The sequence below is a fragment of the Rhamphochromis longiceps genome, linkage group LG5 (assembly GCF_057381845.1).
Source record: "Rhamphochromis longiceps isolate RC_006_pf linkage group LG5, R_longiceps_female_GT1.1, whole genome shotgun sequence".
NCBI lineage: Eukaryota > Metazoa > Chordata > Actinopteri > Cichliformes > Cichlidae > Rhamphochromis > Rhamphochromis longiceps.
Window position 1 is genome coordinate 19,425,976 of NC_140561.1, and position 27,597 is coordinate 19,453,572.

The following is a 27,597-nucleotide window of genomic DNA, read 5'->3' on the forward strand; positions in this document are numbered from 1 at the left end:
ATTATGCCTCTGCACACTATTTTCTAACACATTACGTGACTTTCTCCTCATTATCACAGTAAGAAGCTTTTTCATGGGTACTGTTGAACCCTGTTGAAGGCAGAAAGCAAGCATCAGATACCAGTCATGGCCACACACATCACTAAAAAGTATGGCTCTGATTCTTGAGTAAAGCATTCTTCCACTAAAACGTCATTCCATTTCAAGGATCATGTCCTTCAAAGTCGTGATTTCAAGACTATGTGCATCATAATAGGTTTATGGGGTCATGTGGGGTCTTCTTCAAATGTCGTTAAACTTAGTTCTGTGAAGGCTGCATCCAGAAGGTAGCTGGCTTGGGGGTCTGAAAATCTGCAAGTCATTGGGCCCTATCAAGATGCAAATTGTTTGCTGTGCTTAGCAAATTTATTAGACCACCAGTCATAAAAATATGAAAGCACAAATATTAGAAATCTGTCAGAAACTTGTTTAAAACTAAAGATTTTTATTGGGCAAATAGCAAACTGACTTAATGTTGTTAATCAACATAACATTCAAACGCCAAAACTACATATCCTGTTCAGTAATGAAACTGACTTAATGTTGTTAATCAACCAAAACATTCAAACACCTAAACTACATATCCTGTTCAGTAATGAAACTGACTTAATGTTGTTAATCAACCAAAACATTCAAACACCTAAACTACATATCCTGTTCAGTGATGAATTTGGCATCTTAAATGAAATAATACTATTCTGCTTTTCATCTTTTTTGTAAAACAGTACATTTGAATTTTCGTGGATAACGACAATAATTAAAGTTTAGCATTAAAAATGTCATTTTGAATTAAGGAGCCTACATGCTGGTGGATTAAGCATTACAGAAACATAAAAATGATTTAGGTAATTAGCAGTACTGACAAATTTAGGGCAGCCGCGGCATAAAGCTTCAACTGGGTGGCTTGTTCAATACATTTGTTAAGGATTGACCGCAACTTCCAATATTATTGCGAAAATTCAGATCAAATCAACGTCAAATCCCGATGAAGTTGCAAAGTACTTGAAAATAACGACAATACTGGAACGATCGGGTGTTTTTTTATGTCACAATCTAAATGTCAAATCCGTTTAATAAGGTGGACTGAGAATCCCTACCGTGGTAGCAACTGCAGTTTGCGAGTTTACATGAGTGAGCCTAATTTGAAGGAGGTGAATGGTGGTGGTGGGGGTGTCGGGTGGTGCTGGAGGGAGAGGGGAGGGCCAGCTGAGCCCCCTGATGTTGCGACGTCACTCAGACCGCTGACTGACTGGGCTCCGGGCTTCAGGCTCAATCTGTGGCCAGCAGCAGCAGAGGTGGCGGGGAGGAGAGGAACATTTGATCCACTTCTTATTCCCCCCCTGTGACTTCTTCTCCATCGGGGCAGGGAGAACAAAAGGCGGACAGCTGCATGATTACAGGCGCCAGCGAGCTCCTTCATCTCGCCTACAAGCCGGGCTAGCTTGATGCTCAATTCAGCCTGCTAGCCTTTGTGGCAGGGCTCTCCATGCATCCGAGGACCCCTTAGGCAACCCGGGCTGGGAGAAAGCCTCGGCTTTTTGCCTGGACAAGTCTGGAAGACTTATTCTCCGAGTGTGGGCAGACAGCAAGCAGCAGCCCTGTCAGCACTCACTGCGCACCCAGACAGCGGATTTCCAGCAAGGAGCATCCCCGCCGGGGCACACGGTTACACGTCGTCGCCTGTCTGCTCTGCAACCTCCAGCTTTTGACAGGAGCAAGAAGCGATTGATGAGTAATATTCTTCCAAGATAGGCTACAATGTTGCGCATCGCGGCCAACATGCTGGCAACAGGATTGCTTTTCTTGGGATTCATACACAATTTGGAAGTAATCGCTCCAGCCAGGGCCATTGATGGTAAGCAGAGCTGATTGAATGTTACCCAGAGTGTTGTGCCAATTGCTCAAAAGATCTATAGCCGTTAGGTGATGTGTGCACAGTGATTAGTGCGGGATTTATTTTGCTCTGTGCCTGCGTTGCAATGAGAGTACACTGCACCCGGTGGAAGGGGGAATGCCTGCCCCCACTGAGCGGAGCAACGTGGAGGGGATGAAACCTAGGCGAGACAATTAAAGCGGTCTTTTGTTACTGTGTCCCGGTGAAGCGTGTGAATGTTGCAATGTCACAGCACCCCACCTCCAAACCCTCCATCAGCACCCCGCCACCCTTCACTTGATTCAGGCGCTCGCTTCCCAGCATAGGCCCCGATAAGAGCTCAAAGCTCATGTTTACGTGTCGATACCTTCATTAGAAAAATGTGTCGACCTGCAGTCTGAGGCGTTTTTTTTTTAGCTATGATAGTACTACGTCTCATTAAAAAAGAAGAGAGCTGTGAGCACCTCTGCCGAGCTGTAATCGAGCCTATCTGATGTGTCTCGACTTCAGTCAGTTCACGTTCAACAGTTTTCCCCGAGAGCGCTGATGCGATGACAGCAGCCGAGCTACCCCTCAGTCAAACCGCACTGCCACACTTTTGTCCCATCCGTGGCTGGATCGTGCTTTATTAAGAGCAGAGGACCCGTTCGTGTCCATCACTGCACACTTGGTTTTTTTCTGCATCTTTAAGCTCCGAGGATGTGCTGCCATCAACAGGCATGCGTAACGCTGTGCACTGTTGCTGTGTGTCGGTGCCATTATTCAGTTTGTTGCGTATCTGTGCCCCCGAAATGCCGACAGTCATATTGTGATCTGCAGGTAGACAGTGAGCAGCTCTAAACGCCTCTGCTGTACCCCCCCCCCCCCCCCGGACTTTATGAACACACACACACACACACACACACACACACACACACACACACACACTGGAACAACTTCTGGAAACTATTAAGCTTCACAGTCCCACTCAGGGTTCCTGTTTTTGTGTAAGACAGGAAACAAGTATTCATTCAAAGACAAAGATTTGCTGACAGACTTCTTAAAATCTCTGCAGGTGGAAAGTAAATCTATAAGCTTGTTCTTCAAACACAGCTTTTTAAAATTTAATTTCATGTAATTTTTGAGGGGGATGTCACCAGGGTCAGCAGGGCTAATCGGAGGTCCTGAATTCACAGTGTCATTAAATTCAGCAAGACTTGGATTCAAATCCCAAGCTGCATTTTGAGATTATTCATCGAGCCACAAATGGCTCCCTGTGTCTTTTTGAAGTCATCTCATCTCACTTGGCAGCCCAGTGCGGTGAGGTTCTTAAGGAGCACAATCCCCCGCATAAAAACACCACCTTGGAGATCGATAGCCTGCAATCACCTGTAAGTTGAGAGAGACTTGAGAGCCTGCATTTAAGCGTTTAAAACAAACAGCTTCTGCCTCAATTCACAGTGATTGTTTTAGCAAAATCTTCTTCCCTCTGAGTCTTTTTTTCCCTTCCCTTCATTTGATGAGTCAGACCAGTGCAGTGGAACAGAGGAGATCACCAAACCTGAGTTTTTCCTAAAAATCCACTGAGATGCAGAGCCTGCTGTGCTCGACGGCATCTGTGAGCAAAGATTCTAATTTGTTTACAGATGAGGTGTTTCATTACAATTTATTGGTTAGACTGACTGTGAGATTTACCAAATAGTCTCTAATTGTAACTCATGCATTTGGAAGATTTCTTCACTACATTGCCTTCTTTCTAACGTAGTTAAATGGCTTTTATTTTTTAGGGCCCCTTCAGTTACACATGCTACTAGTAAACCCCCCCTCCCCCCCCGACTTGACATCAAAGTCTTCTTCCTTTTTTTCCATAAAGGTTTTTCTTTCTTTCTTTTTTTCTCATACACTGTAGTCAGTGTAAAAGGCTCTGGGTACCAACAAACCCCAAGTTTAATTGGGTCTAAATTGCTCTGTTTCCCAGAAGAGACCTCCATGAACAGTCTCAGCTTGTTCAGAGAGCTCTGCTAATTGGAGGCCCAGTGGAAAGGGCCCTAATGAAAGAATTCCCATCACTTCGGTCTATGAAAGTGATTTCACTCTAGAAAGAGATCACTGGCCTCTTACAAATAGACAGTGTGCCCCCAAACCCCGCCCCAGGCTTTCAACGATAAATATTTTGTTCAGAAAATGACAAAGCAGAAGCGGTGCCTTAAGATCAGTCTCTTCAACTTTTGATAATTTCTTTTACTGCTTTTCTTCCTTGATGATGAAAGTGGCACGGGTTCCTTCCTTCTTAATGAACTCACGATGCAGCGATTATCCTGGCAGTTCCCCTCTGTGCATCTCTGTGCTGCAACATTTGGTGGAGGCCTAAGAACTGCCCCGGCATTTGGCTGATAGCCGGGTGCTACTCCCATGACAATGACAGCATAGGGCCAAAAGGCTTATTGTTTACAACTGTATAGAATACAGAGTAGGTTTGTGAGAGCTTCACAGCTGTTGACCTTATCTTACCCTAAAACATTTAAGCGCAGCAGCTAATGCAAACAGCAGATGAGACATATATAGAAGTCTTATATAAATTTCTAGGTCAGATCAGTTCATTTGTTTCTGAAAATACTTTCAAAGCTACTCCAGCTGGATGAATGAGGAGCTTAACCAGGGGAAAACAATCAGGTGGTTACATAAAGCTCATTCACATCATTGCATCACTTACAAAATCTTGCCGTTTTTTTTTTTTTATCTTTAACTCTTATAGATGCTAGTAGACCATGACCAGAACAATGGTAGCTGGTCACATTTAGGGGTGGGGGATATAGCCTCATAATTCTATTGTGATATTCTGAGGACATCTGTAATAACAATATTTTTTAAAGATATATAGAAAAAAAATACTGAAGAACATTTTATTGGTGATTGTAGCTCGCAGGCAGCAGCATTTATTAGTGCAAACAAAATGAAGGTCATTCGCCGTCCTTCGTTTCAAATAAGCTGCTGTAGTTGATGCTAGGCGACCTGATTCAGAGTATAAATGCAATGCCATGAGGTGCCAGCAGCAGCAGTATTAAATGTGAGCACAGAAGTAGCCTAGGTAATGTGTTCCCTAGAATTTTTAAGTAGTGTAACAATAAAGCAATATCAATGCTAAGCAGCATACTGATAAAATAGTGCAATTTCACTATAACCAAGCACAAAATAGTTGGACAGATTGTGATGAGAGGTCCATCGTAGTGGTTTCAATACAATGGAGGTGAGGTATAGCAGACACCTATGGCTGCAGATGCCTGTGTGCAAACATGCCATTCAGAGTGATGATGCCCATTGTGCATTAGAGTCTATTTGACTGACTTGTTTTGGAGCCAGCCTCAAGTGGCTGTTAGAGGAACTGCAGTTTTTGGCACTTTGACAGGTTCTTTTTCCAGCTGCAGAGGTTTTGCCAACACTAGTCTTTATTTAAAGTTAATGTAGCCGTCTCCTGAAGCTCACTTATACTCAATAGGTAAATATAGACTACAATGCTACCAGCTGGTTGTGTACAAAATCTTCATAATTAGGCGGTACACTGTCAAAATCTTTGAAATTGCAACGTCTTTCTAGCCACTCGGCTCTGGGTACACGTACACTTTTTAGAGCAGTCCTGTGACCCACTTTAGGCTTGTGACCCACTGATTGAGATATGCTATCTATATGGAGCTATTTAAGGACTGAAGATGCTGCACAGAGGCGACAGAGCGGAAAGTTGCTCTTGGGATGTAATGATCATGACATTTCTTTACATTCGCAACACATTAGCCAGCAAATGACTTAACAACCGTCACCGTACTGTATGTGAAGGTGATGATATTTTAAGAAACTGCGTATGAATTGAAGCTTAGTTAAAATACCAGTCCATCTCATGTCAGGATCCTTTGATTTGTACCTCAGATGAAATATAATCCCTGGAAAATGTTAGTCTTATTCACAGGTCACCTCTCTTTAGAAACAATAGCAGAAATACTCCTGCATTAAGACCAAAAGCGAGTACAAAGTAATACTACAAAACCTTCTAATGACAGTTAGAAGAAGAGAAGGATGAGCGCGCTTCAACGTGTTTCAGGAGAGAACAGAATTTTGGGGCAGTAGCGATGAGCTGCAGAGAGCTCCATAGTTGACCTAACATAGTGTTCAGGATTGTGAGTCAGTGTCCAGTTGAAATTTGGCTCCGGTGTTTGCAACCACCTGCAAATATTCCTAATCGTATTTGATGTGAAGGCTAGGCTCAGGCTATGCAGCCTGTTATTTATTTATAAATTCACATATCTGCTTATTTACTGCACTTGTTTTGTTTTTTTAGGAGCAAAGTGGTGAAACACAGATGTTTATTCTGCTTTTATGTTTTTTTGCTATCTGGTCTTAAGATTTACACCCGTGTGCAAGCCTGTTTGGCTATTCACCAACTCCTAAGGGAACAATTTGTCTGTTTCTGCAGATAAATTCTCGACCGCGTCCAGTAGTTAGTTGGCAGTTTTCTGAGGTTTGTTTTTTGTAATCTGCAGTTTTTTGCCAAGCAGGTAGGTTGATTTGTAGAGCTTTAGGAAACAGCACAGTGAGAGCGACCCAAATCAGTAAAGTCTCAGTCTGCAACATCAAAAACAAAGAAAATCTGATTTTCAATTTTTCAATCTGAGTCAAAGTGAGGAGGACTTTTTTTCTGGGGCAAAGAAGACCACTCTGATGTTGGATCTGCTTTGAGTAGTAGCTTTAAATCCAAAGATGGCCTGTAGATAAAAGTATAGCTATGACAAAGACAGTCATTTCACTCTTGTGTTATACTTGTAGTCTCATGTGTAAAACTCATCAGTACACCTTCCCCCGATATGTACCAGGGCAAAGACAATTAACTTCACATCTACTGCCGCAGCTACTTTGTCAAATTATTGATTTTTCCATACCAGACTTGAAAGAGTTTTAGTTTTCATTTCCTGCAGTATTGATACGCTGATTTGAACTGCACTTCCTTGCTCTCTTCTCTCCCCACCGTCGAGTTCGCACGCACACAGACACACATTGCAGTGCCCACACAGCCCAGCCGCCTCTCACTGACTTACTGCCTTGCTGTCTTCTTCTTCATTTTTCTCATCCTCTCAGGTTAAACAGCATTTTTTTTTAATAGTATTAGAAAGTGCACTTTAAATCAAACGCAGCTTTTGGCCGTATTATAGCCTTAATATTTTTCTCTTTTAATAAAACTCTAAACCTGCAGCGCTCTTAATGTTGTGGCACTGATTCCCCCTGGTACTTGTTTGAAATACTATTATTGCATCGAAGTATGTAACTCCTTTATTATTGCAACACTTAGTGGAAAGCCGTGTTATCTGCTGCTAGATGCGAGCACATGTAGGAGTGGGCTACGTAAGTAATCAGGCTGCCTTGAAAATTCAACAAAATAAAATATTAGTCTAAGTGTGTGTGTGTGTGTGTGAGAGAGAGAAACAGTTTTCATAAGAAGTGGATGACTAACCTTTCATAACAACCCAATTGTCATGATAAAACAACAAAAAACCCCAAAAATGGTGACACAAAGGTGCTTAAATATTGTGTAATGAGTCCAGTTTGAAGGGTTTTGCCAGATTTGCAAAGAAGCTGTCGTGCTTTATAGGTGTGTAATGTGCATTATTCATCAACGTCAACAACAACCACGTCATGCTGATGCGAGGCAGTGCCATGGTCAGGCTGTAGGATTTGCTGGGACCCTTTTATCACCGATAGCAAACATGAGGTAAACTCACTCCTCGGGCGTCAGTCTGAAAGGATGTCTGTTATATTAATGACTCAAGCTGTGACCTTCTCTCATTTTCTTTTCTCTTTACCAAGTTTCAGATTTCGTAAAGCACGAGGGAGGCAATGTGATAGATTGTCCCAGCATAAGGCAGAATTTGTGAATTTATTTCTTTTATCAGTTTGCTAGATAAATTGCTTTATTTTCCTGTTGTAAACATTGTTGAATTTCAGCTCCAGCCCCAGGGGAAATGTCTTTTTTATTTGTTCGAAATGTTCCCAGTCTTGGTTGCACCAGCAGATATAACCAATATGTAGTCTTTTTTTTTTCTTTTTTTTAGCACTAGGCCTCTAACAAATATATTTATTAACATCCATTAAGGCCTTTCCTAGAAACATTGTTTTTCACTGACATCCATTTATTCCGGGATAGAGTGGACACGCATCCAGAGGTCTACACAAACAGACCTCATCCTTTTCTCCAGCCTTTGCTGATACATCACAGTTTGTATCTAGGCTCCACAATGTAATAAGAGTCCTCTGGCTTCATGCCAGCAAACTCTTCCTAACTCGGGTTCAAACAATGAGCGCTGAGCCACAGGCCCAGACGCACCAGCACCGAGGTTATAATTCATAGCACTGTGATTTAGATTCATTTACAAACTTCTAATGCAAAATGTAAATAACAATAACCTCAACATAGGCCTAATTGCAAAAAAAAAAGAGCAGACAGTAGCCTTGACTCTGAGGTAAAAAAATATTTTTAAAAAAATCTCCTGACCTGGTCTGTAGTGGAGAAACAAGCCTGAGGAAATATAGCAGTCAACTGGGAGATTATTTATGTAGCAATTCCTGGCAAACATTTTACACATTTACAGTTAGGTCCATATGTTTTTGGGCAGTGACATATTTTTTTTTCATGCTCTTGTCTCGGTACACTATCACTGTGTATTTTAAAGAGAACAATATGTGATTGAAGTGCAGAGTTTAAGCTATTCTTGAAGTGAGGCCGCAAAACTGACGAGCAGATCTGGAGTTGATCCCAAGTGTTGAAATTGCATTTCATAGCTTCTTACTGGAACTTTCAATATGATGTCCAGTAAGAGAACCAAAGTGAAACTATCATAGAGACAGCAAAAACGAATCAACAGTGGCCAGCTCAGCAGCACCAAAAGGCCTGAAAGACCACAGAAGACAAGTGCATGAAGAATTAACTCCATGGTTTAAAAAAAAACAACCCCAACTTCAAATCTAACTAAATTAACACTCTAAACTGTGCATTGTCAAAGTCTGCATTCAAGACATTCCTTCGTGAATGAAGGTTTTAGAACAAGGTGCAAACCACTGGTTATTCTCAAGAATAAGAAGGCCAGATTAGACTTTGACAGAAAATATCCAGAAGAGCTTGCACAGATCTCCTAAAAAATAATCTTTGTACAGATGAAACCAGAATGAACTTGGAAGAAAGGATGGGAAGAAAAAAATATGAAGAATGAGAGAAAAGGTTCATGATCTAAAGCACGCCCTAACATCAGACACGGGGGAGGCAATCAGAAAAGGAAGATAAAAAATAGAAGCGCTCTGTGGTATCTAAAGAAATACATGCTAAACAGGCGCTCCTCAGTGGGATTAAAAAAAAAAAACAAGTCAAAAAAGCAGAAAACTTGCAGAGACACTCTGTTAGTAAGAATTAAAAAAAAATTGATAAAATTTGTAAAAGCACAGCAAGAAACAAACTTGACCTACATGTATCGACTAAAGAGTTTTAGCAGGGTCTGATGAGGACCTTGATGAAGGAGGCAATGTTAGAGCATGGGCATGCATGGCTGCCGATGGAAGCGGGTCACTAGTGTTCATTAATGACGTGAGTGCTGATAGAAGTAGGAGGATGAACTGTTAAGTGAACAGGGCTTAAGTCTCTGCTTAGATTTAGGCAAACTCTAAAAGACTGATCACATGTTGTTTCCCAATGCAAAGCAAGAAAAGCACGAGAGAACAGGCCTTAGTGACTGTGTCTAAAAAAAATAGCTGTAATTCCCTAACAGCTAATTACTAAACCCCTTGAATTAAAGCTGAAAATCTGCACTTCAATCACGCCTTGATTGTTGGATTTAGGATCCATTGTTGTGGTGTGCAAAGGCAAAAATACAAATCCAAAAACCTGTGGAGCTAACTTTATGAGCCACACTGCAAATGCTGCACGCAGTTTTTAAGCAACTGGCTTCTTGCATAAGATTTCCCACATTCAGATGTATGTGTGTAGGCAATGTGGTCTCTCTGATTATGTGCATTGTGTGCTTCTGGGAAAAGAATGGGTCGCTGTTTGGTCTGCTGTTATTAGCCTACACACACTAAACTAGTTGGAATATATTTGGTAAATATCCCTGAAGACATTTCCTTATTTATATGAGGTATTTTGGAGTGTGTGCAATTGCATTTTTAAATATATGAACTGGCTGAAGGAGTGATTTGGCTTTCAGATTAAGATTAGGATTATATCACTCGCTCACAGTCTTTTCTCAATGTGCCAAAGGCCAAGAAACCCACCTTACAGCACTCAGAAAATGTTCTTATTAACAGAGATTTTTGAGCGACTGTGTTGCCACATGACAGAGTCAGGCTAGTGGTTTTCCTTCTGTGTCCATTTTTAGGCATAGTTAGGTTAACAGCTGCTGTCTGCTTAAATACCACAGACATGTATTTACAGCGATATCAATTTCTTACATTTTCATGCAGACTTGTTTGAATTCCCAAATTTCCCCAAAAAGGAAATTTCAGCAACCTTTAGATTTAAATCTGTTACTTTTTATGCAAGAGGATTTCTTCCGACTTTGCTTTTTGATCGTCAGTGTCTCGTTGGAGTCTCAGCCAAGGTTGCTTTAGCACATGGAGGTGAAAAAACATTCTGGAGAATCAGGTCTTGTTGCATAGAGCTCATGCGTCACACTGAGACTTGAAATTTGTACTGGTCTTACGAAAAGGCACTAAAGAATTTCATATAATCTTCTTTAATATGTTCCCCTCGGCAGCATGCTAAGCAGGCTTAATTGTCATTTCCCCCCCCCTCTGCCGCTGCATACGGCGTGTGCTTCGGTGCTAGTGCGGCAAAGGGATTTGTCTAAACTGACTAAGTTGATAATGATGCATCACACCTTGTGGTTTTCTGCTTCGTCCCTTTTTCTTCTTCTTTAGAAAAAAAAGATTAACCCTTATGATGAAGCGAAGGAGTTCATGACCTCCTCCCCCCCTGAGTTCTAACAGTGACTGTAGTAGCACAAATAGCAGTCATGGTTGATTACCACACCGGGGCTGAGACATGGTGAAATCTCAGCCAGACATCCAAATAGCTTTTCATTTGATTACTCTGCTTCAACTAATAGGTTCTTGTTCACAATACCACAAAGGCTTGCTGAAATTTGTGGAGTTTTTTTTTCCTTCTCAGATTTGACCTGTAAAAATCACAGTCACATTCAGGAGTGTGTTGCCCTGTAAATGAAGCCTCATTTGCCTTTGCAGCTAGCACCAGACTTGAACATATTCCTCGTGATGGCTCTCCTGAGCCTGATGCATGCATGACACACACTTTCATGCATACAAACGTACACGTGGCACAAAATTTACATCCATCCAGAAGGCGGTTGAGTAAGTCTGCACGCACAAGCCAAACTTTGACTTGGATTGTAGATTTTTTTTAAAGGCCTCATTACCTTAATGTAGGTGACAAGTACAGTGGGGGAGATAATTATTTGATCCCCTGCTGAATTTGTAAGTTTGCTCACTTACAAAGAAATGAACACTGTGATTTTTATGGTAGTTTAATTTTACTGGAAAGAGAGAATGTCAATTAAAAATCCAGAGAAAACACATTACGAAAAAGTTCTTTGCATGTCATTGAATGAAATAAGCATTTGAGGCCCTTGCAAAACATGACTTTGTACTTAGTGGAGAAATCCTTGTTGGCAATCACAGAGGTTAATTTAGTTAGTCTGTAGTTTTGCCCACTCCTCTTTACAGAAACTCTTTAGGTTTCTTGGCTGCTGCTTCATCAGTTGAAGCTTCACCTCTATCCACAGGTTTTCTATAGGATTTAAGTCTGGAGACCTTTTTTTCATCATGCCTTTGTTGTCTTGGTGTTATGTTTTTGGTTGATGGTGGAATGCGCTGGAAGACCCATCTACAACCCATTTTGTTTAAGAGGCACAGCTGGAGCCTTTATCTCTTGTTTTGTAACACAGGAACTTTTCCCCTCCCTCTTTCTTCTCCTCCTCTTCCATTACAAAATTCTGAAGTGTTTATGGCTCAGCTGTGGAGGTGGATGAAGAGTTGGCAGACTGCAGCCAAAGAGGCTGATATGCTCATCCCTCAATTTTGGCACTTAGCAGAACCCCCTCAGTTCAGCCCATAGGCCAAGTAAATAAACCCATATCCCATTTCTTTTTCGCTCAACCTCAGTGTTTTCTATATCTATACAAGTTTGTCAGATGCCATTTCTTGAGAGTGAGAAGCGTGTTGCCATGAATCCACTGTGAAATTTTCTATTTATTTTTTGTTGAATTCTGTCAAGACATTTAGCTCCAAGTCGATATCAAACCGGCTGGGTTGGGTTCTTTCCTCAGTGGGTGACTCAGTAAAGATCAAATCCAACTCAAAGTTTTCCAGAGTCTGTGTCAGGGTCAGGACTTGCAGCACACAACTCAAGATGTTAAACTTCCTTGGTTAAATATTAGAAAACATAATGATGACACATATTTTGAGAAGCAAAAATGTTTAAATTAGTGACAGCATCTTAACCTTTGAGAAACTATTGAAGTGTTTCATTTGTGCGAGTACATGCTGTCTTCTGTAGACTAAACTTGGCGTTTGTTTCCCATTAGACATTTCAAAACTCTCTGTAAGTGTTTAAAATGACTTCACTGTGTGTTTACTTCAGCCAGCACGCCCTCCTGGTACTTTTATGCCCCCTGGCAGCTTTCTTAGTTTCAGTTGAATTAGTTTTCTTTTGTATAAAGATTTTATATGATACTTTTCCTGCTTAGTCTCAGTGTATGTGGATGGCATGAGTGACTTAGGTTCGGAAAAGTCAGGGGAAAAACCCAACTCTTATTTCATAAAGACAGTCAGATTCCAGTCTTGTGAGATGAAGCTTGGGTAGCAGGTCTAACAGTCAAATAACAATTGTTTTATTGTATACTTTAAAACAGTTTGCTGTTAGTTATTTTATGGCTCACCTGGTGGTATGGCCACATGCATTGCAATATATTTATAGCTTTAGAGGTTTGCTATTTTAAAAAAAAAAAAAAAAAAGGTGAATTTCTGATTTACCATTTTTTCCCCAACTTGTGCAAGCAGGATAACATGTATCAACAGCTCAGTCCAAAGAAATCTGGTATAAAGAAATGTGCTCAGTGTCATTTTTTCCCCTCAAACACAGTATCACCATCCCATCAGCCTCATCAGCTTCAGCTGTGCTAACACACTAAGCCAGTGGTTCCCAAACTTATTTTGCTAGGCCCCCCTTTGTTTTACAAGAAAAATGTCCCCCCCCCCCCCCCGGGGGAGAAACACAAAAAACACATCCTCCAACCACACACACCCATATTTTGCTCAATTGCGGTTTATTTCACACCTCAAACATTTAGTAAACAATTAAGCAAATACAAGTAAACTGCAATAAATTACAGGTAGTAATAAAATAAACTACTAACTCTAACGCTACGTCCGCACCTACACGGGTATTTTTGAAAACACAGCTGTTTCGTCCACATGTAAACGGCGTTTCGAATCACCGAAAACTGAGATTTTTTAAAACTCCTTTTTTTGCTTTTACGTGTGGACGAGGAATACAGAGTTTGTCAAAGGTATGTGCCTTTTTTCACGTCACGCTGTGCGCCACGTTATTGTTTACATGAGATGAATTGCAGAATGGGAGATGGAGACAAAATACTGTTAATCTGACTATCTGCAGGTTTTACACCAGTTACTGTCCCTCTATTTACAAAGGCAGAGGCGTTGCGGTGTGATTATTTTACATGTAGTTGCTTTTTTCCTGTGTAATAATATTCAACATTGCTATCAATACATTTTTCAAAAAATGCCTCTCTGTGCAAAATGGGTTTAAAAACATAAGCAGCTGTGGGATACTGTTTGTCCGTGATTTGAACCGGGGGAACAAATCGTGGCAGGATCAGCCTGATATTATTTGTATCCTGCTGTAACTTTACTGTATAAAGAGCCAACATCTCCAAAATGTCAGGAGTAGTTATTTATTACAAGAAGTGTTCGTGAACTAAAAATCAAGAATGTGGGATACTGTTTGTCCGTGATTTGAAGAGCCCAACGCCTGATCCCAGTAAGGGAAAACCAATTCTGCAGGGGAGACCTACCTGGCACTTGTGCAGGTGAAACCAAAGGGAAGATATGCTTCACCATATTTTCTAGTCTTTGGCTTGGAAGGAAGTTGGTTTGGAAACATATTCAGCGATGCTTCATCTCCTGCTTTGCGTTTGTGTGGGCGGCCTGTGCTAGCAGTGTCCAAGCCTTGTTTTTTTGTTTTTTCCCCTTTTCATACCGCGCCCCCCCTGCAATGGCTCTGCCCCCCCCTTCCAGGGGGCGGGCCCCACACTTTGGGAAGGTCTGCACTAAGCTAAGATGGTGTGCATAGTAAATATTTTACCTACTTAACATCAGCATGTAAGGCTGGCCAAGAAAGCTGATTCTTAGTAAGCTCAGAGTTTGGCCTCAGAAGGTTCTATAACCTATATTAATACTAATAATAATACTAATCTGTATTCTATCTACTGTTGGTCTTATCACAGTGGTGGGTTTACTACACTGAAATTCTCATTTTTTTGATTTCTAACTCCACTCTTTGATACATTGTCACTATCCATTTTAAGGAAAGTACTCCTGTGATGTGATTAGCAGTTTCAGGACTGAACCTGAGGACTAGCTGGTGGTTAGTAACTACTGAGGAGGTGCCCCAGGAACTAAATACCTTCACATCTCTTTCTTCCCCCGTTTAATTTGAAGCTATCTAAGATCTACTAATTGGAATGCTGAAATGATGCAATAGCTTCCCAATGGTCAGGATGTATGTCGTATCTTGTGGACCTTTATTTTCTGTGAATTTGTCAGTAAGATTAGAAAAGTACTATACATTCACCAGCCTTTTCTTTGCTTCCTCAATTACTTGTTAACTTAAATCAGTACTCAACCAATAATGTGGCAGAAGATCTATACATTGAGGCAAGTAGATTTAGTCAAGGCGACCATCTCTGATATTCGAATTGAGCATCAGCATGAGGAAACCCAAGGGAATTAAGTCACCTTTGTTGGTGGCAGATGTGACTGATCTCACAGTTTTAGAAACTGCTGATCTATTGGGATTTTCCTGCACAACCACAGTATGTAGAAGAGCATGTCTGAAAACACGAGACATTCAATTTTGAAGCAGAGAGGCTAAAGCAGCAAAAGACAGCAAAAGAGGAAAAATGTTGCCTGATCTGACAAATCCTGATTTCATTTGGACAATAAAGTCAGAATTGGTCAAAAGCAACATGAAAGCACTGATTCATCATGAATTGGTAGCAATAGTGCACTTTGGTGATGGTGTAATAGTGTGGGGGACATCATATTGGCACACTCTCCGCCCCAACTGATCATTGTTTAAACAACAGAGCCGACATGAGTGTTGTCCATGCCTTCGTGACCATAGAGCACCTTTGGGATGTGATGGAATGGGACATTAGCTTAATGGATGTGTAGCCACCAAAGTGCAGGAGCAGCGTGATGCTATCATGTCAATATGGACCAACATCTCTAAGAAATGTTTTCAGGACCTTGTTGAATCTAGGCCATGATGAATTAAGGCAGTTTTAAAAGCAAAATGGGTCTAAACCAATGCTAGCAAGGTATAACTTGCTAGCATTGGTTTAACCAATGCTAGCAAGGGGCGATCGTGGCTCAAGAGTTGGGAGTTCGCCTTGTAATCGGAAGGTTGCCGGTTCGAGCCCCGGCTCGGGCAGTCTTGGTCGTTGTGTCCTTGGGCAAGACACTTCACCCATTGCCTACTGGTGGTGGTCAGAGGGCCCGGTGGCGGCAGTGTCCGGCAGCCTCGCCTCTGTCAGTGCGCCCCAGGGTGGCTGTGGCTACAATGTAGCTTGCCATCACCAGTGTGTGAATGGGTGGATGACTGGATATGTAAAGCGCTTTGGGGTCCTTAGGGACTAGTAAAGCGCTATATAAATACAGGCCATTTACCATTTACCTAATGAAGTGGCCAGTGATTGTACAAATATTAGTCCATAATGTCTATACCAGTGTTTACACTGGTTTTCAAAAATGAGGTACATTTATACACTAGTCCCAGCATAACTACGTCACTTGGGGTTCTTCATAGGCTGATGAAGTATCTAAATAGTTAAAAAAGAACCACAATGGTCTCTAGTTTCTACAGTGTAGACAGAACAAAAGTAGGTGCCAAATGCAACAGTTAGAGCCCTTAAACAGTTCCTGTATTCTTAAGGACCCTTTAAACAACTAACTTTGAAACTTCCTGCTGTTCAGAGTCCTTTCAGCCCCACTGTTGACAGTACTTTAAGTCTGCCTTCATCTCAACCGCTGCTGAGCAGTGTGTGATGAGGCCATAGTCTCAGTGTCTGCTGGAGCTTTGTCCTGGTTGATCTCAGAGGGCAGACTTCCAACTTATTTATAGCTCTGCTGTGGGTGTCTGAGGAAATGCTGCAGTGACTGGGGGCAAGGCTTGTGTTTGCCTTAGTATAGGTCTCTTCCTCCCAAGCAGACAGAGCTCATCTTAGAGGGCTCGCGGGCAGCGGCGGGGTGCAGAGGGCAGTGGGTTATAAACCGTCCCAAATGGCGACAATTCAAAACATTTTCCCGCAGCCTCCGCTTTAGTAAGCACACAGGCAGCTCATTGATAGCAAGTGTTACATTCCTCCATCCCATCTCAATATCCCTGCCCAGCTCAGTGTGCTCTCTGATCTTCAGGCCTGTCCTGAAAGCTGAGATCACTTCCCCCAAGGAGTTGTAGCTCACTGCCCACTCTCCATTTCCTCTCGCATTGATGCCGTACATCTAATTTGTTCTCTTATATCATCATTCGGCCTATCCATCTGTTGACCTCATTTATTTGCTTTTCAGTTAAAGCTGTCCTTGGATCCCTTTAAACCCCGACTTTTAACCATATTAATTCAGATCGTGCCAGCAGCAGACTGCTTTCACAGCTAACAGTAAAGTGGTTGTCACTGGCAGCTGTCTTCTATCTTCTATGACTAAACAGTTTTACCTCAGTTCACATGCAAGTAAACCTGCATATTCAAAATACGATTGATTCTTTTTCTTGATCTCGCCAAAATTAAGTATTTTGTCATTACTTGTCATTGCCTGCTATTTAGATTGGGTAGCCCAGGACTTACTTTAATGGTTTCCCTTTGCCCATCCCAGACTGAGCTTCACTTTTCCTTAGCTAACCTCTTGACCTACTTCTTATTTTCCCTGATATGATTCTGTCAGCAGCCGCTTGCAGCTGAGCCTGAGGTGCTTGTTAACTCCCCCCACAGCCATTTTGAAAGCGGAGTTCACAGCAGAGCGTGTCAGCATCTACATAAACAATAGACAATAGACAGATACACCACAACTGCTGCCTGCTCTGGCTGGTGCTGATATCCCTAAACAAACAAACAAAAAAACATGATCGCACACACCGAAGAAGAGGGAAGAGAAGCAAAGAGGAAACCCTTTAACACAAGCTTGGTTGCATTTCATGAATAATTCAAAACCTTGTGACTTCTGAGAGAGAGAAAAAAAAAGGCGACCCTTTACACACTCATATACATACACACACACACACACACACACACACACACACACTGATCACAGCGGTACAGAGCGGAGGATAAGTGGGGAGCGTGTGAATGTGCGCAGCAATATGTCAGGTTGAATTCATGGTTTTTAGGTTGAGCCCCATTTGAAGATTCCTTTCACTGCTGGAGTTGAAGAGTAGCTTTACATGTAGATGCCGTCATCCTGTTTATCCTTCTTCATCCCATAAGCCACTCCTATGCTATCCTACACTCCCCCACGTCCTGTTCGTCATGCTCTCTATCTGACTAAGTTGTAGCTCTGGTAAAAATGCCCATTTCTGGCCTCGCATTCTGACCCAAAGAGGCTGACTCGTCTGCACAATGGCGTTACATAATTGTCTATACAACACACTTTTTAAGATAACACTGAAAATGTAAATCATCAGTCGTGCCGCGGGACTGAGGTGGGTGGATCGCTTCAGTGAGGCGATGCTGTCAAAGATGTTGGAAGAATCACCCTCAGACCACTATATTCGAAATAATGACAGGAAGAAATAAAGGAGTCTATTAGAAAAACAAACTTTGAACTCAAATGATGGAAAAACACCAGCCTCGTGATGGATATTTAAACACTGAATATCCACAAAAACAGACAAATTTTAAAGTGTCGGTTTGTTCCATTTAAATGCCATGAAAGACTTTTGCAAAATGGTAAAAACAACACTTCTCGGTCATGTATATTAAGCTAAATCTTAGTATATTATTTACCGTATGGTCCCATCTTACTACAATGCATGAAATCGCCATCTGTGTGTTTGTTTCTTTGTTCACAAACTCCTCCTATACCATCAGGAGCTGAGCAACCAAACCTGGCATGCAGGTTTATCTTTGGTCCTTGAAGGTTGTTATCTATATCAGATCTTACAGTGCCATCAATTTGCCTAGCAACAGTTTGAAAATGGCCTGTTTTTAGAGTTTATGCACCCGTAACATCTTATAAAATTATCATCTGATGTAAGATCTAATTTAAACCCAGAAAAGCTGAGTTATGCATGCATATTGTTGATACTCTAATGCCATCACTTTGCCTGGCAAACACCTAACAATGTGCTAAAATGACCCATTTTTACCCTTTAGACACCTACAGCACCTTGCGAAAGCATCCTATCATTTTAATTTCACAACAGTAACATCTCATTTATATCCTCAAAAGCTGAATGATACATGCTTAGCAACCACCTAGCAACGGGCTAAAATGACCCATTTGTAGCATATAAACAACATCTACTGTCTCTATTTTTGTACTTTTCTCAGTGTGATAAAGTGCCAACAGCACAAACAAGCCAAACAATACTCTAACATGGGCATTACTAGTTAGTTAACAAAAATGTCTGTAATTCTACCTTTTTTATTACCATGTTAAGCAGTTTATTATATCTTTAAATATAACTAGAAAATTATATTTCGTTTGTAACATAATAAAAAAACCGTTTTAGTTAAACGTACTATTAAAATGAATTAATTTTTTGGGGGGGAATCAAGTAATTATATTAGTTACCAGTATGCCAGTAACTGTAATATAATTAGAGGAATATGTTGTTTGGTTCAAAGTCATCTTAGTCTCTCCGTCTTCAGCGTGGTCTGGTATGTCTTAGCTTAGCACTGTGGCTTGGGTTGTGCAGCTGCAAGCATAGACTGTATATAAAAGTCTAGTTTATGTATACAGTCTTTGTTCAGAAGAGGAGACTTCAGCCTTCTGGTATCAACAAAGTAATCTTAGCTAAGCTAGCCGGTTGCCTGCTAACAGCTTGCGTTCACATATCTGCTGGGATTTTTGAACCTTGTGAAGCGAGTACTTATAAGATGTTGCTGCATGTGGTCATAATGGCAAATGTTAAGCTAGCTGCTGACAGACAGTAAATACCATAGACTCTGATAAACATCCACAGATCGTAGGCTGCTGTCTGTAAAACCACAAAAAAGCATCACTTCTGTATGATTTCCTTACAGTTAGGTAGAGCAACTGAAACGTACACATGTTAAGTAATGTAGGAATTACTCTTTCTGATGACGAATGATTTAAAAAGAAACAATTTAGCAATTTATTTTGCAGTGATTACCTTATGGGAACTTATCAAACACTGGCAATAATAAATAACATCTGCTCTGTATAAAACACAGCTTTACAAGAGGACGTGAACAAAGAGTGCTCGGGACAATGTGAAGAGCAGTCCATGTCAGAGTATTCATTAATCCCTGCCTTTATTTACACTTCAGTGACAGCTGAATACACGTTGAATGAAATATGGTTAAAAAGCTTAGGTCAGTGTTTACGTTTTCCTACTAAGTTTGTAAAATCTTGGAGACCAAGATTATTTCTTCCATTTGTTTTAACGTATTTTCAAAGCCAAAGACTTTGTACTCCATCGTCTGTTTTTTGGTCACCGCTCAACAGTAAGTCCTGCTCGTCCAAAACCAAAGCTGAATGACTCAGCTTTGTTGCTTCTCTGTGTGTATATGTGTTGTTAAAGTGTTCATGTGCTGCACAGAGAGGACTTGAATTAATGTGGCTTTGAATATGCGCTGCCATTTGGCTGTGGCTAGAGTGGGCAGTTTTTCCTCGCCCTGGAAGTTTGGACTGAAGGGGGGTAATAGAGGGAGGGTAATTCAGTGAACAGGATGTTCTTTGATATCCTCCAGACGAGCTGCTTCTCTGCCACCGGCTTGCAAATACTGACCTGGATATTTAGGTGCAGCAAGTTTATGCAAAGCTGCTTCCAGGCTTGCTTCAGTGCTCATTTTGCTTTTCTTGTGTGTGTATCCATTCTCTATTGCCCTCCGTCATGTAACAACGTTCCAAAACCTAATTAGGGCCAGTGTGAGCTTCTATTGACTCACAACAGACACCGCTTCCTAATGAGACCTCAGGAATAAAGATCATTGACAAAAAAAAAAGAGCTGCTTTTATTTTTCTCCCAGAAATCCTTTTAGTCTTACTTTCTTTTTCTATCTCTTTTTAGCCCCAAGGACCTGCAGCCCAAAGCAGTTTGTGTGCAAAGATGGGGTAACGTGCATCTCAAAGGGCTGGCGCTGCGATCGGGAGAAGGACTGCCCGGACGGCTCTGACGAAGAGCCTGATGTTTGTAAGTCTTTCAAAAAATAATGAGTTTAAAGGCTCAAATATGCTGTATCCAAATAAATCATCAGGTTATTGAGCATGCTGCATCTCACTTATTCAGCAGAATAAACTATCTGGCAGTTAATCATTCAGAGACAGATAACTGTTGTCCTGAGAAGAGACATTAAAGACTAGTTATGTTGCTTCTCTTTCTTGTTGTATAATAGAGTCCAGAGTGAATCATTCTGTGCTCAGGTTACTGCTTATCACATTTGATAAGAATAAGGGTGTGTTTGAGGCAGGTTAAGACAGGGAGCATTTTCACTAAATCAGTTAAAAATGCAGTGTTATGCAGACCTTACATTTTATTCAATCTCAAATTAAAAATGCGAGCTCACTTGGTCTAAAGAACATCTTCAGCTTCTCTGTGCAGAATACATTCTTTTGGCAATGTGTGAATTATGCACGTAACCAACGGTCACCAAGTGTGAAATTGGCTTGGAAATTGATCAGAACCTGCATGGGTAGATTTGTAAAATGTATCTTCCTCTGTATCCGGGGTATGCCAATATAATACTGCAGCGTTTGTTCTCTCAAACACGCTCTAACAGCAGTTGTTGACTAAAAGACCGAGATTGATGCACTTTTCGATTTATTTGGCTAACCACCGCCAGACGAGAGAAAACAATGGGATGTTCTATCAGCAAATGAGAGGAGGTCGTTCTGCCGTTGAGTAGCTCTGTCACGGCCAATTAGAAGATCTACAAAGTTTGTTTTTCCCTGGTAAATGTGATTTTCCACTAACACTCAGACCCACAGAGGACACAGTCGTGACACGAAACCAAACAGAAAGTGCTAAAAAAACAAGAAAAACAAGAAAAAAAAAGACAGCTCTTGTTTCAAAGTCCTCAACTAGATGTTGAGATGCTTTGAGGCCGAATCCCTGGGGTGAGGATGAAAGTAGCAGTGTCTTTTTGGTCATCCTCTGAGACTAAAATGCCTGTAGTTATCTAAGAGGACAGAGGGCTCCGGGTGGGTTGGGGAGTGGTATGTGTCTGTGTGTGTTTTTGGAGGGGCTGACCTGGGAGAGAGAGAGAGCAACTGTGTGGACAGAGAACTGTAGCTGCAGTCTAGACGCATGAGGCTGTATGAGAGCAGGTCTGGAAGTCATTAGAGACTCGCCCAGAGCAATGGAGAAACCTGCTGTTTTTCACAACCTGCCTAGGCCAAAAACACACACACACACACACACACACACACACACACACACACACACACACACACACCCTCCCCGCTTCTCATCTTGGCCTTTCTTCTTCTGTGTCTATCTGGGACAGGAAGAAGTGATTTGATCCTCTGTTTCTTGCTACTCCATCTATCGTATGCCAAACCTCTCAACAGCAGCAGTCATAGGACCTATTGCCTCCAGGGACCCGATTTTATACAGTCAGGGAGGAAAACTCTAGAAGTGAAGCAACGTCAGAAAATAAACAGGTGGTTAAACCATCTGGCACAGGAGGCTTTAATTGGGATCGTGAATTTCTTTTATGCTCAGTTAATGCTATCCTTGCCGTAATCAAAATATACCAGCAATCAGGTTTTCCAAATCTCAAGAAAACACCCAAACCAACAATGAACGGATGCTATCGGCATGTAGTCACAAACAAACATAATTATTAGCCACATGCAACATTAAGAGGTTAGGACTAATGTCTCACAGCAAGAAGGTCCCGGGCTTGAATTCACAAGCTGCTCGGGCCGTCCTGGGTGTCCATATTCTCCCAGTGCCGGCGTGGGTTTCGCCAGAGGCTCTCGGTCTTCCTCCCACAGTCAAAAGCCATGCAGGTTATGTTAATTGGTAATTCTAAATTGGCCGTAGGTGTGAACATGAACACGAAAGGTTGTCTGTCAGTATGTGTTATAGTCGTACGACAGGCTGGTGACCCGTGCTCTCACCCCATGGCACCTGGGAAAGGCTCCAGCTTCACCATGACCCTGAAATGGATAAGTGATAACAAACAAATTGTTTTTCCTCCGTTTATGAAATTTGACAAAAGCATGGGAGCTTAAATATGCTGTGAGTCTGTAACCCCAATAGGCATGGAAGCAATACTGGGCTTTGCAGCTGATGTTGATACAAGCCACATTTTCCTCCTTCACACACACATTCATACAGCGCTTTATTCTGTGCCTTTAAATACTTTCTATTTAACTATCACGCGCACACATTGACACTCCGATAGATGCCTCGGGGGCAATTTGAGTTCAGTATCTTGCCTTAGGATACATCAATCTTTAGACTGGATGAGCTGGGGCTCAAACTGCAGATCTTCCGAAGCCACAGGCAATATATGAGCTAGTTTTACGTTAAGATGGTCAAAATTTTTAAGTAAGAGTAAAAATAAGGATGAGCGACACTGCGAAGGTCTTGCCTAACTCTGAAACTCGTCTGCTTAGTTGTGATGCATACTCTACATGTGCCGCATACAACACTGAGAGTCTGAGCCGCTCCCCTGCTGGATGGTCTCTGCGATGAAGCAATTTTTAATTTGCTGCAGTACATTAAATTTTAAATGACGGCATAACGGCCAACATAACCTAACCACCTAAAAAGCTGCTCTAAACCAGAGTTTTCAGAGAATATGACAAGAGATAATAATGGACAGCAAAAACATCATATACTGACAAACCTGCGTTTTTATTGTTTTGATTAAAAGTGCTCTTTGTTGAGGGCCTTTTGCAGATGCTTCTGGTTGAAAGATGCATGAGGTAGTTTATTTATTCACTCATGTGGACGGAGCTTCACAGTGGGCTTTGTTGAGGTGTTGGCTATTGCCAGTGAAGTCAGCCACTGTCCAGTGCAGCTGCTTTGCCCTGCTGCGTAACCCCTACAATGCTGTTCTTTGTACTCCGGGGCGCTGGGTCAGACTGGCATAGAGGGATACTGAATGAGTAAAACAAAAATAAAATGGTCTTCTGGGCGTGAGGCCTTTATATAGAACTTTGAACTACATTTCTAGTCAATGAACAGTTAAAAGCCAAAAGATGAATATTAGTGTGGTCCGCAGCCTTCAGGTTAGGGCTGCTCAATTAATCGAATTTTAATCACGATTACGATCTGGGCTTTCAACGATCATTAAAAATGACTGAGCCGATTATTAGCCCCTCCCTCGTTTATCCGCGACACCTTAAAGGCCGGTCCGTGAAAATATTGTCGGGCATAAACCGGTCCGTGGTGCAAAAAAGGTTGGAGACCGCTGATTAAGAGGACCCGAGGGAAGCTCGGAAAGCTAAGCAGAAGTTATTTGGAGAGGAGAGTGACTGCCGCTGGTTGAAAAGAGAGGTAAAAAAAAAAAAAAACTTCAGTGGTGTTGCACACTATTTTATATTATTTTTTTAAAGTCATTGTTAACCCTTTAAAGCCGGTCAGAGCAGCACGCTCCGTTTTGTGTAACTATTTTTAAATCCCTGTAGAACCTGAACCGTGTAAGCTAGCGCAATAATTTGTTTTGCATATGAAACCGGAGGAGTTGTACTTACATCTTATGCCATCAGCTTGTCCTCAGTCACGGTTTCCTTCCACATAAAGCTTTGCAAAAATTGCATAAAAAGCGCTTGCAGGAACAAAAACATAATATTCCAGAAACACGCTTCGCTGATCCGATCAGCTGTTCGTAACACTTCCCACAGTGAAACAGGCGTCAGCGCGAACTATCACATGTCCGCAATTTCCTGACCGAAACCGGAAGTGACGTCATTTTCGCGGAAATGTAGTTTTTTTTACTTGTAGGCCTTAAAGGCCTATACTGGTCATGTTTGACTTTTCTGAATAGTTTCTGGGATGCTTAGAACTCGAATTGCACTGCTGGAAATAGTTTATTTTGATGCACCTGCTGTTTTCTTTGAAAATTTGCATCATAGGATTGTTTTTTTGTTTTTCCTGCAGTATATAAAAATTGCTGTATCTCCAAAATAAAACTATGAACACACTCAAAATAAGTTTCCTGTTGTTGTAAACTATTTTTTGCAACTTTTTTGTATTTAAAGTTTTGAGGGATAAACCTCTTAAATTTCTCCAAGTAGAAATATATGTAAAAAAACAAACAAAAACGATTTTCAATTTTTTTTTGTAGTTTATTGCACTTTTTTGCAATTAATGTAGTTACTATGGACTTAATGCATACATATTATTAAAATATGGGCTATAACAGTTGTATAGCAACTTGAAATGCTCCCATAAATGGCACTACAACATGTAAAAAAATAATATAAGCTCTGGCGGACTTGGTTCTATAGTAGGTCTTAAAGGGTTAAATAAATATCGTCAAATAATCGTGATCTCAATTTCAGTGAAAATAATCGTGATTATGATTTTTGCCATAATCGAGCAGCCCTACTTCAGGTAGGGTGTCAATTCCTGCCTCGATAACACAGGAAGAGCGTGATGCTGAAATGATGGCCCTCCCTGTAGCCTCTAAGTGCATTTTTAGACTGACATTTCCTGTCTAGTCTGCAATTAGCTTTTTAGGAGATGAAACATATTTGTAACAGCCACTTTTAGAGTGGGAAAACAACTGATGTAGTGGAGCATCTCACTGATGCCTATCAGAAGAAATGAAAGACTGTCATGAAAATAAAATCTAGTAAGTTTCATCTTTAACCTTGGAAGGTAAAAGCGGTTATAATCTGCTGATATACAGTTGACTGTTGTATAAGACAGCAGTTATAAAAGGAGCAACAACCAAGGTCATATTAAAGCCATTAAATTAGATAATCCTAGGTTAGTATAAGTGTCTGTTGTTCCTACAAGGATTAAGGTATAAGTACTTCCCCTTTTTTACACACATTTTTACCTCTCATAATAACAATTTTAATTATTAACTAAAGAAGATGAGGAAAATAGGTTTCAAAGACCATGGATCCATGCCAAATGAGTGCAGCAACATAATTAGACAACACTTTAACCGACTCAGTAAATCTGATTCTCGCAGTTGGAGGAAATTTAAGTTGTAATGCAGACACGCGTGACAAAGAGGACTCATAGTAGTAATAGTTAAAAAAAGGTGTAAACGTGACATCTGGAATCTCTTATTGTTTGTGTGTTACTGTACCTATAAATGCATTCAACAGATAGAGAGTATCACTTGTAGCATTTATATTCGTAGGTTTCATTTATATGGAGCTTTTTTCACGCTTTTACTATGCAATCAAATAGAAAATGTTTGCAATTATAAAAACTGAGCAGAAGCTAAAATTCAAAAAACTGTATAAATGTATTTACTGTTATTAAAACAAATCTAAACATTTTGTTTTTCAAGTTTAAAAGTTGTTAATGAATCTAAAACATGCAGTTCAGTGGAATCTGAAGGATTTCAGTCATGGCTCTTAGCCATAGGTATGTAGTTAATAGGTAATTCTAACACAATTATTTTGCATCATGACCAGGTATCTTACCTGACTACAGCTGCTAGATTTAATTGACATTACACGTCTCTGCTTGACACGTTGCTGCTAGTCTAGTCTGTGTGTATGCGCAGTAAACTGTTACCATGGTTGAGACTCACTGATAGACTTGCTTTGCATCTTTTAGTGTAGGTTATGCCTGTGAAATTAACCTCAAAAGCAAGCAAACCCCTTTGCTTGGATTTGCAAGCAGAACTTTTGGATTCACATTTTATTGCCTAGTCTAAGATAACTCTTGTTTCATTGCATTACAAAAGACTCCAGTGTAACTCCTGAGGGAAATTTCCTGTTCCTTACCTTTTATATATTCTACTGATGTCGTTTTCCCTGCCATATGCCCCATAGGTTTCTCAAAATTCACTGATATTATTCTGCAAAATAACATTGTGTGTTATATTTAAAGTTTCCTATATTTAAGAATAAACTCTGCAAGGATTCAAACCATTCCCTTTTCAGTTATTTTTAAAAATATTTCCAATATGTATGGCTACATTCGTATTATCTTTCAAGGGTTGTGTAAAAGTTCAAATTAATAAGTCTTATATTTGATTTTTAAGCAGTCCATAGGTGTAAAAAAAAATATCTAAAAATGTGCAATACATGTTGTATATACATGATGCATATCAAAAAATGTAAACATCTTATAGTTATAGGTAAAATGACCCAAATGCTCCAAAAACAGGCAAAAGGTAACTGAACACCATTTTCTTACAGGCAGCAAAAAGTCCAAAAAACAAAGTTGATAAATCCACGTTTCCAAAGGAAACGGCAAACGTAATCTCTGTAAAGGCAGAGTGGTTACAATGAGGGAAAAAAAGACACAAAGTAACAGGGGAAAACTAAACACGGGTGGACATAATCAAGGTAAAGAGCGGACAGTAAATATATCTAAAGAAAAGACACCAGAGACAAACCCTGTAATGTAAAAACAGGAAGTAACAAATTGAACACAGAGGGTAAAGTCACAGACAGGATACAGGGACACTAAAATCCCAATGGCCACAACAAAACGTGTACATAGCCATTCGTTCGTCTATTTTCCCCCCTGCTTATTCATGTCGTACTGTAACATAGGTATGTTTTGAAAACATAATGCCGAAGATATTTTTTCTTATATTTCGGGTACAGTTACACAAACTGCAGGAAAAAAAAATACTTCCCCTTATAAAACCTCAGTGCAAGGTGCACTTCTGCAAAGTTTTTCAAGGTGGTTGGCAAGAGTAGGTGGTTTGAAGCATCTTGTTTTGTTGATTTAAGCTCCTTTATTTTCTTCAGTCTCTTTATGTAGACTGACTCTGTGATGCTGAGATCAGGGCTCTGTGGGGGCCTTACCATCTGTTGCAAGCCTCCTTGTGTTGCTGCAGTAGACAGTTCTTTATGACAGGCTCATTCTCTTGCTGCAGAAGGATTTTTGAACCCATTATTTGACTTCCTGATGGTATTTCATGATGGCTAAGATCTGCCCGAATCATTAGAGAAATCACTAACTCCGACCTAAACCCCAGCTGCATTTGCACAAATTCTGCCTCTAACGTGAGTAAATGGCATCA

At 40.8% G+C, this 27,597-nt stretch overlaps 1 protein-coding gene across 1 annotated transcript in view; it reads left to right on the forward strand.

Moving 5' to 3' along the window:
- Positions 1 to 1,277: 1,277 nt before the first annotated feature.
- LOC146669799 (low-density lipoprotein receptor-related protein 1-like) overlaps positions 1,278 to 27,597 on the forward strand; it is a 105,670-nt gene continuing 79,350 nt past the window's right edge. The window contains exons 1-2 of the mRNA XM_085406411.1: positions 1,278 to 1,894; positions 20,487 to 20,609. Coding sequence (XP_085262537.1) covers positions 1,798 to 1,894; positions 20,487 to 20,609 — 220 coding nt within the window. The 5' untranslated portion in view covers positions 1,278 to 1,797. The remainder of the gene's footprint in view (positions 1,895 to 20,486; positions 20,610 to 27,597) is intronic.